The sequence below is a fragment of the Glandiceps talaboti genome, chromosome 4 (genome assembly GCF_964340395.1).
Source record: "Glandiceps talaboti chromosome 4, keGlaTala1.1, whole genome shotgun sequence".
NCBI lineage: Eukaryota > Metazoa > Hemichordata > Enteropneusta > Spengelidae > Glandiceps > Glandiceps talaboti.
In genome coordinates, this window is record NC_135552.1 from 18,647,181 (window position 1) to 18,667,729 (window position 20,549).

At 36.4% G+C, this 20,549-nt stretch overlaps 2 protein-coding genes across 2 annotated transcripts in view; both read right to left on the bottom strand.

Annotated features, from left to right (window-relative positions):
• LOC144434263 (acetylserotonin O-methyltransferase-like) overlaps positions 1–407 on the bottom strand; it is a 1,107-nt gene extending 700 nt beyond the window's left edge. The window contains exon 1 of the mRNA XM_078122716.1: positions 1–407. This exon is cut by the window's left edge and continues 700 nt beyond it. Coding sequence (XP_077978842.1) covers positions 1–407 — 407 coding nt within the window.
• A 13,748-nt stretch (positions 408–14,155) lies between these two features.
• Positions 14,156–20,494, bottom strand: LOC144434264 (tRNA (cytosine(72)-C(5))-methyltransferase NSUN6-like). The gene is made up of 9 exons (XM_078122717.1): positions 20,366–20,494; positions 19,560–19,715; positions 18,711–18,909; positions 18,073–18,229; positions 16,832–16,992; positions 15,819–16,004; positions 15,062–15,219; positions 14,679–14,804; positions 14,156–14,311 (listed from the first exon to the last, which is right to left on the bottom strand). Exons 1-9 carry the CDS (start codon positions 20,489–20,491, stop codon positions 14,156–14,158), a joined length of 1,425 nt encoding a protein of 474 aa, XP_077978843.1. The 5' UTR covers positions 20,492–20,494.
• Between the last annotated feature and the right edge of the window lie 55 nt (positions 20,495–20,549).

Consider the following 20,549-nt stretch of genomic DNA (forward strand, 5'->3'; position numbering starts at 1 on the left):
TAGGTACGTTTAACTTGTGGTTTGCCCTCTTTCACCAAGTGCACCATGTTACCGGCCAATTTGTAGTTGAACTCCTTAATCGATAGAACGCACGCCTTGACGGAAAGTGCTGCTATGGTCGTCAAGTGGTTACTAGCTTGTACTGAATTGCTGAAGATGGCTTCATTGTCTTGGTCGTCGCCTTTATACTTCTTCAACAGGACATTAATACCAGCCAAGGCGTTGAGGAGACTTTCAGTGGCTGCCAGATCAAGCTCTAGTTCTGTGGCGACTTGTCTCGCTGTCAGTGGACCATCAGATTCTAACTTGTCAAATATTTGAAGATCGCAGGCTGTCACTATGAACTGTGTTGATAAGTAACCATTGATTTGAGACCATAGAGTTTTGTCGATGCTTGAGTACTCCATTGTAAACTTCTTCGGTTGATGCGTTGAAAGTTAGTGATCTCTAGATCTGTGCTCGCTCGGCTCTATAGCGTCAACCTGCTGCCTCAGTCAGTTTCTCCTCTGTCTTTGAGAGTTGTGAAGTTCTGATTTTCTCCCGCCACTTTTAAAGCCTCGATGACCACGATGTGGCGATCATTGTGCGTAACGAACAACCCGTATTTGATTGGCTGACGTGGAAAACCGGAACTGGAAGTAAATTACTTTTCAATTGCTGTAGTTATTATTTCAAATTAAGCAGAATTAATTTTCATGCATTGGCGCAATGCAATATATGTCGCCTTACTATGGCGTGAGGTAGTAATTACAATTATCGTCATTGAACACACGCACAAAAAAAAACGTTGGAAAATCAGAACGACCTTCACAGAACAAGACGGGCTGACGTGATACAAAATTATGAGGTCCCTCAACACTTGTTCTGAGAGCGATCGTACGTCATTGAACAATGATATCTTTCACTCGTTGTCACGAATTGAAAGAAGAGGTCTTTTGCAAGTTTCAAAGTTTGAATCAGTGTGACTTTTTTCGACACTCCTAGTAGTAGTACGGTTTTGCTGATCTGCAAGTGTTGAACGATTGCTGGAAACAATAATAAAGTGTTCGTACACTACAGATGCCTATTTTTTCACAATCTAGGCCAAAAATGAGTAGTAAATTAATATTTAAGAGAGAGAGAGAGAGAGAGAGAGAGAGAGAGAGAGAGAGAGAGAGACAGAGAGAGAGACAGACAGACAGACAGAGAGACAGACAGACAGACAGACAGACAGACAGACAGACAGACAGAGACTCGGAGAGAGACGTGACATAGAGATAGAGAGACATACAGACAGACAGATAGACAGACAGACAGACAGACAGACAGACAGATGATGTCACAAGTCTTGAGGATATGCATATACATTTTTCTCATTTCAACAACCAGGTCATTAAGGCATACGATTTTCCAAATTGCCTATGTGACCCTCTTCGCAGTTTAATATCAAGGTGAAATCCAGAATTACTCCACAATTTCCTCACTCTGTTTGAGTGAAAGTTTGATAGGAGTATTACTGAGTGGAGTAACAACAGATAAAAATCACAGTACTATTGTACTACGCTGATAATCGCCGTAATGCGGTAGGTGATTAGTTGTCATAGAGCAGCATTCTAAGCATGCTAATTTTCGGTGCACTGTGACGACGCCACATAACACAGTGGCACGCACTGTTACAGTGGAGTTCGTTTTACTCCAACACAAACTTTTTGCAGAAAGGGAAACGACATACCATTGTACCAAATTGTAAACATTCTGACAAAAGCTTTCTAGATAATTCCTACCATCAAAAGTCTGCTTAGTTGATAATAATTGTTCACAGGTCATTTATTCCCATTCCAGAATCCCAGCCAATAATCTATGTTTTGTTAAAGTTTATAACTTGCATATCTTGCAGCCATACTTGATACAACTGAATTAAAACAGCAATCACCGTTGAACTGACCCCTTTAAATCTCTGAAACCAGTACTCAGACAATCAACGTTCACAAACAAACTAGAAGTTGCTTTTCATGCACACATAAAGAGGCCATAAAAAGTTTTTTTTTTTTATAAAATCATGAAACCGTCTGATGTTGGCAGTTATATGATACAGTGTATTAATGATAAATGTTTACTTGATACTGGGAAAGGGTAAGAATAGTTGACTGACTAGCAACTACTAATCGAGTCCAACCTCTGATAACGAACATTTCATTCTAACGTAGTACCTAATTCACCTGTTCTGTTGTTAGTCCACTGTCGAATACAGTCTCGGTCGCTTACCTTTTGCCGACCTTCGCCAGCCCAGCTTGATCGTTCTGGTAAATCATTAGTTAATCAGAATACGTTATGTCTATTTTTTTTATTTGTTCTAGATTTTCCATATCAGTTTTTCCATGTTATCCATCTCGCTTAATCAGTCAGTTATAGTATAGTTTCACTACTTTCCGTGAAAGTCAAGCGCAATTCTTTGAACAGAATTCGAATAAGCAATCCGACTTTTGACAAACTCGAGGTAAAATAAAAGTTTTTGGTGCCAGGTATGAACGCTGACATTTGACAAGTGTGGTAGATTCTGTTTTAAAAGATTTCTTAAATTATATTGTAAGTAAGAAAGATTTGTGTACACTCTCTGTGTATATATTGTGGTTGTTTTGGCATTAAGGCTAACGAATATAGAACGGAAATAGAAAGGAATGCGTGGGAGAAAGTACTTTATTTTTAATTAGTAGAATCATTGCTACCAGTATAATAACTGTTATGGGATTCATGATTTATGACAAATCTATTAATATCTACTAAAATAGACATTCCACTGTGGGTTCTAATGTCAACTAGTGTCTTGTCCAAGATTTACCATATCTTCAGCATAATAGTTATTGGTTGGATACTTTTAAGCGATGCCACTGAATGCTTTTTTGACGTAAAAGTCACAAAGCTAACTTCCTGATTTACTTAGAAGTGGTCGATGAATGTCACTGTGAATCGATAATGAGAATTTAAAAGAACGAAATCATAATGGTGACTTAGATATAAATGGAATTCTTGGAGAACAGACGACAAAAGGAGGCAAATAAATAAATACAGGTGTAGAATTAGAGATATTGAATTCGATCAAAGTCGATCCGAGTCAGTTCTAGTCCCAGACAAAAATACTCCGTTCATTTATGCGCGTATGTAAAATTGTGTATCTGCTGTGTGTATGATGATGATCTTATCCAGGTCCAGATCAACGTTAACTACTATATAAACTATCCCAATCTTGCCATGTACGACCAAATGGTGGTGACCATTGTTACAACTGACGACATCAGACCGTGGAACAACTGAACCTGTTACAAACAAGGAAAATAAACAAATTAATTGGATTAATAACACTTGGCACAGCAGGTAAGAAGTACAGAGACTTGTATTACATTTCATGGTTTGATAAGAACAGTTTTGTGGCTTCTTTACGTGTACATGAAATGCCAGCCCGAGGGGGAACTTCTAATTTGTTTGTCAATGTGAACTATTATGTAAAGAGGCCATACAACTGTTCTTATCAAACCATGAAATGTAATACAAGTCCCTGTATCCCCAACATGCTGTGCCAAGTGTTGTTAATCCAATTCAATTGTTTACTTTCCCTGTTTGTAACAGGTTCCAGAACGTTCGTCCACGGTATGATGTCCGCAGTTGTATAGCAATCCTTAACATGCACAGAACATCTAGGCTAGTGCATGGAGTGGTAGACATTTGAGATTTGAATTAGAGTAAAAAAAAAAAAAAAGAAGAAGAAGAAGAAGACAAACTTAAATTTAGATACATTGCAAAGGAGTAATTCTATCGCATGTATACATTCAATCTATCTTTTGGAAGAAATGGAATCATAAAATAATTACAGCTTTAAAATTGCCAAATTTAGTTATCATGGGATGATTTAAATTTTTTAGTTACAATCAAGGTTTTTAATCATAATTATGTAGATTCTACAGAATTCAGACTTCGGAAATATTCCTGTGGCCCCATTTTGTCCATTTTGTACATGTACATGGTTGTTTAGAACATAAGGCATCTAATTCGGGAATACCTTATTGTGGTCTAAGATGAAAGACATACATGTACCTGCTTTTACCATGATAAATTTAACTTGACCTTGTTATATTTAACTTGACCTTGTTTTATTTAACTTGACCTTATGTGCCCCCTTTTTGGGGATATTAATAGATCAAATGTCTTCTGGCTAGTAGTGACGACATACGAGACTACTTTCTGCCTTAATGACGTCACAAGTCTATAAAATAGTTTGTTATTGCTTATTTTGCATGAATCTTTTGCGACAAGTTCCAAATAAAAGTCGTTTGAATTTCGTCATCGTTTATTTTGCATGTCTACAGTTAAAAGAAGTCATCGTAAATAAATTGTATTATAATTCTAAAACTTGAAAAAGGGCGGAAGTTTTACTTGAAAACAATACAATCGAATAGTTGCCAAAATGTTCGCTGATAACTTGTGGTGATTTCGGGAGATACACTTCTAAGACTAAATTCTTAAACCACACCGTGAATTCTACGAAATTAACATGATTATAAAAGTTGTTCCATGTAGAGCAATATAAATGACACAGTATCAAGTAAGATACATCTACACCGTTAGTCGTCTGATGATTAAAACAGGATGAAACAATGTATGAAGGCTCCTGTGTATCTTGCTCGATACTGTTATATATATATATATATATATATATATATATATATATATATATATATATATATATATATATATATACATATATATATATATATATATATATATATATATATATATATATATATATATATATATATATATATATATATATATATATATATATATTCCCCACTACATAAACTTTTTCATTTACGGTTTTACTGTAGGCTTTGTGCATTGTATGTATATTGCATCCATCCATCCATCAATCACTCAATCAATCAATCAGTCAGCCACTCAGTCAGTTAGTGAAGAAATCGATTGATCAACAATCTACGATAGTAATTATTCAACCTACATGAAAGTAATTTATAGACAGTTACACTGTAGTACTCTGTAGCACTTTATTTGGACTGAAAAGTTAAACTGTTCCTGAATGGAGACACGTATAAAGATCATTAGATAATAGCTATGAAAACCGTTGATCGTTGTCGTTAATCGGACAGAGGAGTTTAATCAAAGTCTTTATGAGATTAATAGATCTCCTTTGCAGGATCATGTCCGCCGCTCAACATAACATAATTATTCGTAGTTAAAATGACCGCCAACGACTTGACCGTTCAAGAGTACCATGCGTGGTTGGTTGGTTGGTTGTGTCCCACGCTTAAATATCCTTAAAGACACCGTGGGAGTAGAAAGCAAATTAAGAAGTTTTTTATTACTTATCCCCATTATAGGTCACGACAAGGTCGAGATAAGCTACAGAAATGCCGTGCTATAATCTTTGTACAATCATTGACAAGTTTACACAAACATTACTAGCTTGTTGAGCAACATATGTGTAATCCTTCCCCATTTGTCGAAGAAATTGTGGGCAAAGTGTGGTTTAGAACTTTGCTGAGGGTCTCTGTGTGTTGACATCTTTGTATGATGTCAGTGTATTGCAGCTTGGTTTGGGGGTAAAATAAAACTCATCTCGCTGTCGACCACTAATGACCAGAAAGAAACAGGAGCCACAGACCGTTACCTTGGTTACCCCCCCAAAAAAAAATCTGAAGAAAACTATAGTGTTTTTCAATAAATACCATAAATATCATACGCGTTTAGCAGCGTTTGTTTCTCCAATTGAAACTAAGACGTCGCTTTGGTATGTGTACTGTTTATAGTTCTCTAGTTTACATTCTACCTTACACTGCGATGGCCATCTATTCGATAAGAAAAAGAGCTAAAACAACCAAATGTACATACATACATTATTACCTGCCTGCCTGCCTGCGTGCCTACCTGCCTACCTACCTACCTACCTACATGCATACATACCTACATACATACATACATACATACATACATACATACATACATACATACATACATACATACATACATACATACACACATAGAAACACATAGAATGGTCCCCCTATGTCCCAGTGTAGGTCAGAAGAATATTTGCACCGAGCATAAGCGAAAATTGCAAACAGTATAATGTTGGAATGGACAGAATTGAAATCCGCAATCTGTAAAGCAGATCTGTAATCTGTAATGCATGAAGTTGATGGTGCAGTATTTTTACTTTATTGTCTTGACACCAAATGATGTTATATCCACAATACCTTGTATACTCATATAACTGTCATATACTCGAATACCTGTCATGAATTGTTGGTATGAACAATGGTAGGAAATTTCCTATGCCAAAGTATGAACTCTACCTAAATAACGTGATAATGACCTTGTAAGTAAAGTTGTACACTTTGTTAGTCTTCACCAGTACTCAAACACTCACTTCCACTATCTTGCGAATTGCTAATATAATCTTTCTGTCCTCTAGATGTTTGATATTTTCAACTAGAAAACCTCTCACAGTTTTACTTCATTTGGAATTCATGGAATGGTATCGTCTGCTCGTGTCTTGTATAAATCATATTTTACAATTTGATTTAAATTTCTCTATCCTTATTGTCGTTTACAGTGTACTTCAAACTCTAATAGAGATAAGGGAATAGTTTGGTCGTATACCACTTGTGCCCCAAAGTAGTCCTTGTCTTACCCACTATTGTTATCAAATCAATACAAGTTTTATAGCATGGGAGTTGTCAACCAATTGAGGGTTTGATAGTACTATTACGGATACCAATGTACCACGTACCACTGATCTAGAGCATAATAGTGTACCGGTCAGTCCTAGCTCTAATCTCAGACCACAATTTTATAAGTAATGATTGATAGATACGTACAATAGAGGTTTGAGTTCCAATGCAATGAAATCTTCATACCACCTTGATGAGTTCCAGTACGTTTAAAAAAATCGTAATTATCTGCGGTGATCAAATCATATCAGAATGCAGAGTTGAAAAACAAACTACTGAATTTGAAGACGTGGAAAATATGAAAATAAAATACTACAAGTGATCACATGTTGTACGAGCGAGAGACAAGATTAGATAGAATAGCGTTTAAAGGGGCATGCTTCAATCCTGGGTCATCTCATTAGTGTTATCTTAATAAGGATTACATGTGATCATTTTTTTTCTGGACCAATGTTTGCTATAGCTCTGGCAAAAAAAACCCTGTTTTTCACGACTAGATTAAGGTTTAGCAGATATTGTATAAACAGATCAAGTTTTTTGTTATCCAAGCCGCAGCACCACCTAACTGATTATTTAAACGTCTCTTAAAATTCAATTTGTCACCCCCACTATACTCTATTGCGTTCTATTAAGAAAAACATATAGTAAAAGCAAAGAGAATTATGTGTTAACATGTTCGTACAGAAATCTTATGATGTACCAATCTCATTCGATCATGTTTTGTAATATGTGAACACTCTCAGATACACTATATCAATTGGTGTTCATATTATGGGGACGTAGGTCGAATTTATATCACGCCAGGGGTAGTTAGCTTTGTGTTGTGGTAATCGTTACTATTGAATACGTATAATATTGTTAACATGCCAATAACCGGTACCTTAATACAGAGGATTTAAAACGTTTTAATCGATGTCTTCTCGTATGATGATGAACTCAAAGACATGTAACAGGTGGTTGGTAAATTGTAAAATTGATAGTGAGCGTACAACAGTGGAGTAAATGTCTAACAACTCGCATCACCAACTACACTACCACTATTGGACTGTTTCATATACACATTTCATCCAACTGTATAATATTAAATAAAGTTTACTATCTCCGCCTACGTTTTGAACTGATTTAACACGGGGGTCTTCGAATCCTGACCTTTAATGCACGAATGGTCGCACAAATCTTATCTGTCCACCCACATCTGTTCCGTGAAATACATTACATTCATTTGCAACCTATAGACGATACATTTATCGATCCATCGAATCTTACCCATACCTGTTTACCCATTCCAACTACAACACCACTCTGCAACATATGAGAAATAGAACAAGCTGCTGTCAAAACGTACGAGAATCCAGGTTGCGTGCCAGGGTGAAATTAGACCTTTAAGTTAGCATAAATTACATACAGAACTCTTGAGCCATCAATGACTTCATACATATATTATATTGTACAATGTTTTGGCGCCATAATTCAGCTGATAGCCCTAGTATGACGACATCTTTGACATTTCACGATAGTCCTAAAGGAATTGGGAATTTCCGGAATCAAACACATTTTTCATTTATCGTAATATGCAATTTACCATTTTAAATTGCAGGCACAGAAGCACAGACGCGTCCAATTGATTCATTCTAATTACCAGATTTACGCTAATAGCCTTTCAGTTCACCCTACCCATTAATATAATGTCGAATTTTTACTTTCATAACACTGACTCTTCGTCAACCGCTTTCGTAGCCTGTTGCCATGGAAACTACTACAATGTGGGTTAAGGTCATGTTCACCCTTACAAAGAAACTAAGTGCGTTCGACGACATTGACATATCTCGCTACTGGTTTGGGAGTATACTAAATTTCGTATCCCTTGCATTGTTTTTTATTGTCGTTTCACTAGGCGTGACTTTGAAAAATTCATCTGCACTACATTAACACTGTGAAAAAGTCTATAGTTGAAATGATAATTTGCAATATCAACAAGTTTCTTAGAAGAATCCACGTTTCAACAGAGTACAGCGTTTTATCAAAGTGTATTGTCTTGTATTGTACAGTGTGTATTATAACATTTCATTGCATTCGTTGGCACGTGAGAGTAGATAGAAACAAAAGTATACAACATTACATTAGTGGTCTGCTCGAGTATATGTAGTTACCGCAAGTCACTTTACACTAAAATTATTCGTTAGCCTACTAGTTTCCCATTTTTGGGTGATGCGAGCTGTACATGTTTTAGTCATAGTTTTAATATATCATCAAAATCTTGAACATGATCGGTACATACTTTCATGATGCCACATTTTTGTGAGATTACACACCACCCCACGAGACTACTATTTTATTATCGTGGTCAGAGATAGACACACACACACACACACACACACACACGCACGCACGCACGCACGCACGCGCGCGCGCTCGCTCGCGCGTACAGTACACAGGTACAGACACATGGGAATAGCTTCAATAAATAGCCCCCAAGTACCATCTTTAAAATAAGCTCTACACTTATTTGTCCTTTTTGAAACTTAAACCATGTGAAGATAAGTCTTCCTAAATTCTTGTTTTAAAAATAACAAATATCCCAAAAATAGCAACTGTTTTGTTGTTATAATATTTGAACTTCCAACATCATTGAAAAAATAGTATTAGCTATGTCAGGAACAACGAAAATACATTCATGTGTGTGGTTTGGCGTCATTGGCGATTTGGTCTCTGGAAGGCTATATCGAACCACCTGCATATTACCCGTGACATTCATAACACAACAAAATTCTCTTTCAAAATTATTCAAACTTTAATGAAAGTCCTACACTTAAAAGAAGAAAATAACCGTCGCTTTCAACTGACGTCAACCCTTTAAACCTGCGCCAGCTGCACCAGGAACAACGTTTAAAAAAAAAAGTTTTGTTAGGTACAGTCTTACTCGTAATATCGTACACCGAGAAGAAACCTGTGGGTAAACGTATTTTTTGTAGCTGTATACACGATAAATCAAATCAAATTGATTATTGGGTCCGCACCCAAAATCAGCGCCCTCAACGGTGATCATGATTTCAACCTGTTTCTGTACTGATTATGGCTAATATCGACCACTTTGTTTTATTTATTTGCCAGGGGTCGAAACTAATGATTACATGTAACATGTAAAGTGTATAATTATTGGTATCTTAACACTTTTTAGTGAATATATTGTGGTTGTCTGCAACCAGTACAGTTTTAAGATGCGGACAGATTCAAAACCAAAAACTTTTAAGTTTTATAAGTTTGTAGCCAATTTCTAGTGAATAAGTCTTTGGTTATTTGATGAAAGAAATGTCCCAGTTGCAGCGAGTGCAGGTTTAATTTATTTTCACGCAACGAAGATATCTACACAAGGTAGACTTGTACTATAATGTTTATTAATCAATAACTACTTTTGGCCACTGGCTCATTGTACAGTCTCGAAAAAAAGGAGAAAATCAAGAGAACGTCTACGGTACAACTCATATAATGCAAAACATTATACAAAGAATATAATACAAAAAATAGCAATAGAAAATAGTTCTGTGCTTATTCCACGTCTTGTAAGAATAGTGTTGTTTTTTCAAAAACATAAAATAAATATCTTGCACAGTTTTTTATAACAGTAGGATTTTGATTGTTCATAAACCTCAAAAACTTTATAATCAGATAATGGCTTGCCTATATACATTTTAGGAATATACTTTTCTCTGCGTTCTTCATAAAGAGGACAAACAAATAAAAAGTGTTTCTCATCTTCAATGTTATCCAGGTAGGCTTGTGAGCAGTGTGGAGAGCTCGACCACTGCATGGTGGCAATACTAAGGCAAACAAAACAACAGCAATACCTTACTACACTAGCATCTTGCAGTTTAAGAACACATAAAAAAAGTTAAAAGTTAGAGCCACTGTTGTTTTAAGTTGTAAAACTCCCAGGGTACACTGAGTTTAATAGGGATAGATGATTCGCTGTGAAACTTTACAGTTACAGACAGACCACTACTGTCAACTTAAAGTCACCTCAATATCATCAATAGATATATGAATGAAATTACTTGATACGAACTTGTGACATTTGTTAAATAACCACATTTAAATAATTTGTTGTATAACAGTCACTTGGTACACTATTGCCATACATTATTGTAATAACAGTAATTTGTAATTGAGTGTAATTTCCTCTTGTATAACGCACACCACATTGTATCAGATCTAGGTAAGGATATAGGTAAACGCTTGAATTTTCTACCTCGTTGCGTCTATGACGATCATAGCGGATTGAGAGATTTGCCACTTTTTACAATCGTAGGCTTTGACGTAAAGCGATGTTTGAAAGTGAAATGAAATCATTGCGTTGGCGTATGTATGCAGGTCATGATAAGTTCTTGGTACTGATATGTAGGGCGTGTACCATTTACTTCGAAGCGATCCATTATTCACATATATGTAGGGCGTGTACCTTTTACTTCGAAGAGATCCATTATTCATGATGCAATGCTGATAAAGTTAACTTTAAATCTTACTTAAGACTTTTTTCTATCATCATCATCATCATCATCATCATCATCATCATCATCATCATCATCATCTCATCATCATCATAATCTCCCAACTTCTTCGCTTCCCTTTCTTTGACAAAACGCTCAGATTCCAAAATAATGATTCTGTTTACATGTATCACCTTAAAAGGTTTTTCTGGAATCAGTTCATAAAACCTACTACTTCTCTTTAAGGCCAGTTTCCGTTTACAACAATTGGTGGTAGTCTAACACAGTAGCTAGACTGATACTTGTTTGTCTAATTAATCTATCAAGTAGGGTAATTTCCTCACTTTTTGTTTACAAAATATGGTCAGTACATTTTTATTATTGAATGATATTTGCAGTATCAACAGTAACTATTGGTAGGTGCATTCCTTTCGACGAAAATATTGCTTTAACCGGATATTATTTATTTGCATGCACTCACGCACTCCATACCTGATAACTTATTCGTATACAAATAAAATGAAAGTATTTGTTCGAAGTGCCAGCAGTTTTACGTAAATTTGTCACGATACAGCCATTCGTTTTTACGACTGAACTTTGACACGTTTTCCATGGCCATCTGGACAGGACGAAATATTGTCTTTCCTTAGACATTGCCCAATAAAATTGAGTAAGGGGTCCATTATTACAGGCATTGAATAGAGGAAAATATGGTTCACAAATCCGAGTCTGTTAGACTCAAATACAGGTACATAGGGGTTTCTCCTTATGTTCACATTCACACTTCAATGTAACGACCGTTTGGCATCGTTTATGTAACGTATTCTCTTTCTCCATATGTTTTATTTAGCTACTCGTTACTGCATTTATATGTGTAAGGTGTGAAAAAATTTGTTGAAAGTTATTTGTGTATTGTTTCTATGCATACAAGGAGTCCCTGGCTTTATCTCTACCAGTTGCATTAGTGCCACCGTGCGAAATTCAAGTCTAAATTCGCACAATCATCTTGTCTAGTGGGCGCCAAAATTTATGTTATGGTCGAAAGTTGGAACATACAAAAAATGAATAAAAACACTTTCATTAGCCGCTGTATTCGTTACTGAAGAAGAGATTTTCTAGCACTTAGCTATAGCTTGTATCCCTTTCAACCGTATTTTCTTTTTAAAGTGACCACTATTTTTACCAACATGATATATTGATGAATGTATTGCAAAAATCCATGATTGAAATAGATGCTACTCGTCGCATTATGAAGCTACCGTGTGGTCCTGTGATCTTTGCAAACTTACGTGTATTTGCGTTGTTTTCATACAAAGTGATCATCCTAGGAATACACCTACCCTGTCCTTGAGAAGTATTCTACACATTATTTAAAGAAATTGGAATCATAACAGACCAGAAGAATTATCACATGTGGCACCTTTCACTCAATTTGATAAGTAAACCATTGCCCTAAGGCGTAACAAAAACAATTGTGTGGTTCCGATTACACTCAATTTTGGAGTATTTTTTACTTTTTATATATATATTATATATATTTCATATGTAAGTGTCTAGTTCAGGTAGTTATGTTTTCCATTGTTTTCCATATGGTCTCTGTGTTATTGGTTTCTTCTGATCAGATGTACATCCATTACAGATTAGAAGAACAGTTTTATGTTGTCTTTTTAAGTTGATGTCAGTTTCCGCATCCACTATTTCTTGCGAGACTTCACAATTTTATTACATTTTCCTCGAATACGTAAAAAAAGGTTTAGGATTGGCGTGAAAAACTAGGTTGGGTCGGGTAACCGGAACCAAAACAACCTTTTTAAGCCTAAACATAAAACAAAGTCCCATCAAAGTATGATGTGGCCTTTTTTGTGCTTCGCTGACTATTCTTTCATCACGTGATACATTACACTAAAACTTTACGACCACAAAGTTCACCCATCGGTCTTTAGCTATCAAAAGTACACTTACACTCTGTATTCCACATATCAATAAACCCCTTCCCGGAAGCCTCTAGGGGGTAGGATATTGATTGGGTTTGTTTATTGTCAATCTAATCACAAAATGATAACTGAAATATCTTGTGATATGTTCTCAAAGGATATTTTCATAAATTCTTAACATTCTTAGTCTTAAAAAATATTATTGTAAGTGAACAATTGACGTCACACGCTCCCTTCCTTATGTCAGATCATATAATTTAAACTTTCAAAATGACGATGAACGTTTTTTTCTTATATTGTTTGCTTCTAGCTATACCCTGACTTGCTTCATAGGTGTGAATAAAGGCATTCCATTATTGCTAGCCCCTGGCTAATTAATACTACATTGGCTGTTCCATCATGTATTCATCAAGATATTCCATTATTGCTAGCCCCTGGGTAATTAATACTACATGGGCTGTTCTGTCATGTACTTCATTTCAAAATGAAATGTCAAAGAGTAACTCATACACAGTTTTCATAATTGAATTATTCTTTTATTGGCAATTACAGTTCCCTGATGAAATGAGTAAAAGAAAGGTATCATAGATTTTTATTTGTGGAGTCACAATGAGCGGATGGTTAGCATGGCCGGCTTAGAATCTGCAGGTTGTAGGTTCAAGTCCTGTCGCTGTTCGAGTCCTGTTTCTGAATGGCTGAAGTCCGTGAGCAAAATTTGAACCACAATTGTGCCCCAGCAAACTCGGCTGTATAATTAGGGACCTGGTAGGATAGAGGTTGCAATGTGAATGCTTTAATCCTATGCACTTTTAAAGACTGCAATGGATTGTATCCTCCCCAGGGAGTTGAGGAAGTATAAATTTTAGGGCCATTGTGCCACTACTGTTCCATGCCAGGGGTAATAATTATGAGTGCCCTGAGCTCTCATGAGGAAAGGCTCGTTATAAATTCATGTTATTTATTATTATTAATTTACACACCATTGAACTTTGTCAAAATTTCTCTGAATATTAAGTTACAAATCAACTTTGACAAATTTGGCTATAAAGAATCCAATAGTATCAGAGTTATAATGATGAGAGATAGATGCCGGATCAAATCGTTGTAACAGTTTCAAGTCATCTTTATGTAGTGCTGTTCCTGACATGCCTTCTCCTCCAAGATGAGGGCTCTGGAAGACAACAAATGATAAAAACATTCCATCATTTCTGTTACATGGTCCAACTTCAACCAATTCTTATCTACATAAATACTAAATATAAAATTTATCTTGTATCAGGTCCATCGTCACATCCATCCATCCATCCACACACACACATGCACGCACGCACGCACACACATGCATGCATACACACACACACACACACACACACACACATGCACACACACGTACACACACACACACACACACACACACACACACACACACACACACACACGCACGCACGCACGCACGCACGCGCGCAAGTTGTTTACAAGTCAAATATCAATACATGATCAAGATACCTGGTGCTATTTTTGTGAAATAATTTACCAACCTGTTTGTCTAATCTCAATTCAGGAAATGTTTCAAGCGCCCATTCAACTAATTGTTCATTTTCTGCTAAGGTAATTGTACATGTACTGTATACCAGTGTACCAGTTGTCTTTAACAATGCAACAGCCTGAAACAATACATAAGAGATATAGTGATTGGAAGGTAAGATAGTGACCTAAAAAAATACATAACATAAACAGTGATTGGAAGGCGAGACAGTGGCTTCCACACATAGGAAAACTACAGTGAAGTTAATCTGACAAGACAGGCAAGATCTCATCTGTTAAACTTGGTACATGGTCATGAAAAAAAAAAGTATGAACATCCTTCAAAGTACCAATATATCTCTGTGAAAAGTGAAATAAATAGCAACAGATAACTTACATTCGAAAATAATTTCTTCTGGAGAGGCGGGTATGATTTGGCCTCCCTAAGTGACAATCTACTTGTAAATTGAGGTCTCTGACCTAGGGCACTGCATGGTCCATCTAACAATATCTTGTCAAAACTTTCAGCTGCATAAGGAGGTTTTTCAAGCTCATCTGAAGAAAAAGAAAACCACTGACCAGTTTGAGAAATGTTGATTGCATCGTAATGCAAGTTTTCTATTTTTTGTCTGGACTACAAATTTGGTGGAAGGGCTGAGGTTGGGAAGAAATAAATAAATCTCCATGTTTATTGATGTATAGTCTAGCTACTAGACCCTCAAGCAGCTTCAAAAGTGACCACAGGTTGCAAGGTGCAAAAGGCACAGTTGGGGGCTTGTTGAGAAAGACAGCACCCCTGGGCATGCAGCAGAGGTATTGTCACCCACGGCAACCTTCTGGATGCAGATCGAATGTCTTATTAAAAGACTAATGGATGTACAGCTTTGACTGCAAATGGGAAAAGGGGGGGGAGAGGGGAGGAGAGTGGAGGGTGGTAATTGACATACCACAATATATAATTTGCATAATAAGTTTGATAAGTTGGAAAATTGACAAAAGTCAAGTAGTAAGGGGAATCATTGATAAACAGTGCAATCCCAACTAGACCCCCTAGCTCTCTCAAAGAAATATTCACCTTTGGTACTTATCTTAAAAAAAATATGTCTTGTTTGAACCATTTGACATCTTTGTTAAAACATTGAATAATGTCTTACCTTGATTTAATCTTGGCACTTCTTTGCTATAAAGCTGAGTACTGTCATATTTGTAAGCTTTGATACAGTTTAATTTACGCTGAGTAGCATTAGTGATTACTTTAGATACTTTGGAGGCAACTTTATCGACTGCTATCACCACTCCTTGATCATTCATCAAACCTGCTAAATGTGTAGTCTTGCCTCCTGAAAAATATATTTACTATGTAACAATGTTTACAGCAAGGAGATGTGGTATGATTTCGTGCTATGAGCTAACAGCATTGGTCTCCAGTTTGAACAGAAGTTACGTCACCCTACCAAGTAACCTATACAACTCAGAATACTGTTGGAATAAAGGGGAACACCACACCACACCAAGAAATATGAATATTCATGAGCTGCTTTACACCAAATGGAATAGGCACTTAGGAATCATGAATATTCATTGTTCAATCATAAGTGTAGTATTTCTGCTGACTCCCATGATGCAATGTTCCACAGCAAAGATACCCTATGAATGCACACAATCAACTTGATATTTCTCTGAAATCACAAGTAATTGTAGGAGATATAAAATCATGAAATCCAGAACCCATAGTTTATGAAAATGTCATTTCCTGGAGTGGCGTTCCCCTTTTATTAGTTCCAATTTAGATCAAAATTTGGGTGAGAAACCAGCAGTCTAGTAGAGTTATAGAAAAGTTTATCCAGAACAAAAGAATAATCCTATGTAATTCTTATGATCCACTGATAAGATAACAATACTGCAGGAACTGGGAATGAATCACAAGCATTTAAGTTGTACAAATATGGCTGCAGTGAGTGAAAGTAAATGAATTGGTCAAAATCAATCATTTTTATTGAAAATGTATAATCATGAACATCAAAGTGATTTCTAGTAGTGACTAGCATATCTAGTGTTGCACACACACATCCAGTACAACAAATTGAACAAAACTAACTACTTTTTATTGAAAATGTCTAATCATGAGAATTTTATTGTTTTATATTTCTTCCAGAGACTAGCATACCTGGTGCTGCACACATATCCAGGACAGTTTCCCCTGGTTGTGGATTTAACACATGACCAACAACAATGGAAGGAAGATTTTGAAGAAAGATGGACTCTGGTAAAATGGAATTCAATGAGGGTGCATCATAGAGTGATTGAGTCAGTTTGATTCCTACACCACTGGAAAAAAAACAACAACAAAAACAACCATAGTCTGGCCTCGTTACACGGTGAAAGGAATTTAGGTTTTGATTGTCAAAAAATAGAACAGGAGAACCTACAATTTTATCACAGACAGCATTCTATAAATAGTTTGACTATTTTCAAAAATTTTAACAAAAACTTGCGTCATTGATTTAAACAGTTTAAAAATAAATTTCGATGACGCAAGTCGGAAGTGCAGGTTATTGAATAAGATGTAATGTTACATATACAGGTACACTTCAGAAAATCATTAATGGTACATAAAATTTCCTGTTATTTGCCATGGCAACAAAAGGTGTAATGTAAATACATTTAAGAAGGTATGCGTTTTGTGTGAACTGTCGGTACCCTTGGAAACAGAAAATTTCAAAATATTAAGTAAGGTAATTCAATAGGTGAAGTATACTTATAATATTGATACACACAGTATTATTGATTATACGGTATAGATTGATATTGTACTCAGTGGTATGTTACATGTTTATTTCCTGTTCATGCTGAGTGCTTCCCTAATTTTGATGATGATGTCTCTTTTCAAATAAAGTGAAATAAAAGATCTGCAAAAAAGACATTGCTTGGACTTTTTCTAAACTCAATGAAAATAAAGAGGAAACAAGACAGCTGACTTCATTATAAAATAGAGATAATACGAATTATATGTGTGGCGCCCTCTATGTTGAGAATCATATACATCGACCAAGCTTGTGTATCTCTCTCTCTCTCTCTCTCTCTCTCTCTCTCTCTCTCTCTCTCTCTCTCTCTCTCTCTCTCTCTCTCTCTCTCTCTCTCTCTCTCTCTCTCTCTCTCTCTCTCTCTCTCTCTCTCTCTCTCTCTCTCTCTCTCTCTCTCTCTCTCTCTCTCTCTCTCTCTCTCTCTCTCTCTCTCTCTCTCTCTCTCTCTCTCTCTCTCTCTCTCTCTCTCTCTCTCTCTCTCTCTCTCTCTCTCTCTCTCTCTCTCTCTCTCTGTAAGGATTATGTGTATATCCATGTTAACATGTGTCCACATGTCTAATTTTTCCTTATCTATAATCATGTCTGTGCATGCGTTAATCCTCACCTCTCCATGCCATTCTGTACAAATACATTAGCTCTACTGACTTGTGCAATGCCATTACCAAGAAAGACTCTGCTGCCCTCATACGACGTGATCATGCCCTTACGACACTTGCCATCCTGATCTGAGTACACAGAGACTTCATCTCCTACTTGCATACCTGGTGAAGAGACAGACACTGTCAGAGTTTACCTCTATCATTTCCAAACTGCAGAGGATAATTGGAAACACATACCTGCATTATTGCCATGACAACACTGTATTCATTGAGAGTTGCCACGTGAATCATAATTACCTTGTATGGCTACCATGAAAACATTGCATGTATTGGTTGGACATTGCTTTGATTTGTTACTATAATAACAATGTGCATATTTTAATGTCTAATTTACATGGTTTGGCTGCTATGGCAACACTGCAAGATACAGGTAGTTGCTAAGTGACTTCTAACTTACCTGGAGTTGCTGCCATGGCAACACTGCAAATAGTGATAGTTGCTAAGTGACTCTTAATTTACCTGGCTTGGCTGCTATAGAAACACAATGTGATTTGGTAGTTGTGAGGTGACTTCTAACTTACCTGGCTGGGCTGCCATGGCAACAATGTGAATACTAGTGGTTGCTAGGTGATTTCTAACTAACCTGGATTGGCTGCCATTATACCTGGTACAAACACATCAGCTCCTCTCAGTACAGCATTACCACATGCTGCATCAACAATAACTTCTTTACTACTAGGTACAATGTCAGTATTGATACCAGAACTTGCTATAACCAAGGTATCTGCCAATACTGGATGGGTTTCTACCATTGGACATGGACGTTGTTTTTCTTTGTATTGCTAAAAAAAATGAGAATTCTCACACATTACTATGACATCAAACATTCTGCATTTGTTACTTCCCATAAACATGCAAAATTTGAACAAATCATGAGCAGCTAAAGGTCCTATAGACATACTCAGTACTCCCACAGGAAGGTGAAGGGAGATGTGCCACACAAAAAATGGCTGACATACTTTTTGAGAGAAAAACCCCTAAAGCTACCATAGCATGGCATTTGTGAATATAAGTGGTCATGTTCCTAGGTAATAATCTGTAAAGTGTCCCAATGATAGAATAACCTTTCTTCATGGGTCTACAGTGTTTGTGTTTACCTTTAATAGTCATCCACTTTTCAATGAAAAAAAAAATATTCTTAAAAAAAAGAGTAAACATTTATAACTGGGGCTAACAAATGAATGAATAAGGAACTAACAAATTGATTAATGAATGAATGAAGAATTGAACAAACACTGAAAGAATGATGTTTTATTTCCACCTTTAAAGGAAGGATTCTTTGAAATAAGAGGTGAGAGGCTAGGAACTGCAGTCTGGGATTGACTAATTGTATCTAGCCATTCAGACTCAATATTCAGCATGTAGTAACTACAGTTGCACTGTATTGAAATGTTTTTCTAGATTACAGATACACAAATTACTTCTGACTTACTTCATTCAAGATGTGCTGCAAGTCTTTCTGGACATCTTGCCTTGTCTTGTAAAGTAGATTGACTCTGACTACTGTGTTGCAGGGAGGAGTACTAAGTCGAGATAGTAGATTCACAAATCGACTTTCACTCCTGTCTTTGCCATAAATTTCTGTCACCTGGTAAAACAACAATGAAGAAGTTTTACTGTGAAAACAAGGAAGGGTTAAAGAAAGTGAATTAGGCAGTACTATGTATAGGTTAGAGTTTGAGAGTTCATTAATGGCTAAATTTGGGCAAAGTGAAGCAGAGCCAAACTTGTCCATCAATATCTGTCACAACAAACTTCATTTGGATCCAGTAAATGGGTATGTAGAGTTTCCATAGGTTTTCCTGAGAAATATAAACTATAACCAAACTTACAGCACTCACTCGGTCATTCCCATGACAACACTTTTTATATAGAACTGAATAGTATTGCTGGTTTACGCACTGATTGGTCAATAGTTTGATTGGATCAGATATGTCACATGGTATTGGTAATACATGAGTATGACTGTTATGTACAGAACAGAAGAATAGGCCAGTGAGGGTGTACGTCCCAAACACTACAATACTTACAGACCATTGAGAAACACATACAATGTATGGAAATTTCAACTACTGTACATTATACCATGATGTATTATCCTCCTAATACATCCATGATTATACTTGCATATAGTACAGAGTAACGAGTGTTCACTCCATTTGTAAGCTGGGACCTTCGTCCTTCAAACTTGACAGTACTGAGTACAGCTACATGTATTTTCCTGAATCTGCGACTGACCTGTTTATTGCAGTAGGCCTCCTTCAGATAGTTCTCAACTTCTGGTTTTAATTTGATGGGTGGTAAGGTGTGATCCATGTTACTACTAACAAACAATCTACAACAGTTCCTCACACTTCTGGGCATCACCATTCACGTCTGCAGCTGTTTCATTCAATCAGCTGTTTGTATAAACTATGCCGTG

What these genes read in the sequence shown, in the direction of transcription:
- LOC144434264 (XM_078122717.1), bottom strand. Translation starts at nt 20,491, where the DNA reads ATGCCCAGAAGTGTGAGGAACTGTTGTAGATTGTTTGTTAGTAGTAAC. An exon ending in TGCAGCACATCTTGAATGAA is followed by an intron (nt 18,910 to 19,559) that starts GTAAGTCAGAAG and finishes CATTTTTTTTAG; the next exon opens with CAATACAAAGAAAAACAACG. An exon ending in AATTGAGATTAGACAAACAG is followed by an intron (nt 14,312 to 14,678) that starts GTTGGTAAATTA and finishes GTTGTCTTCCAG; the next exon opens with AGCCCTCATCTTGGAGGAGA.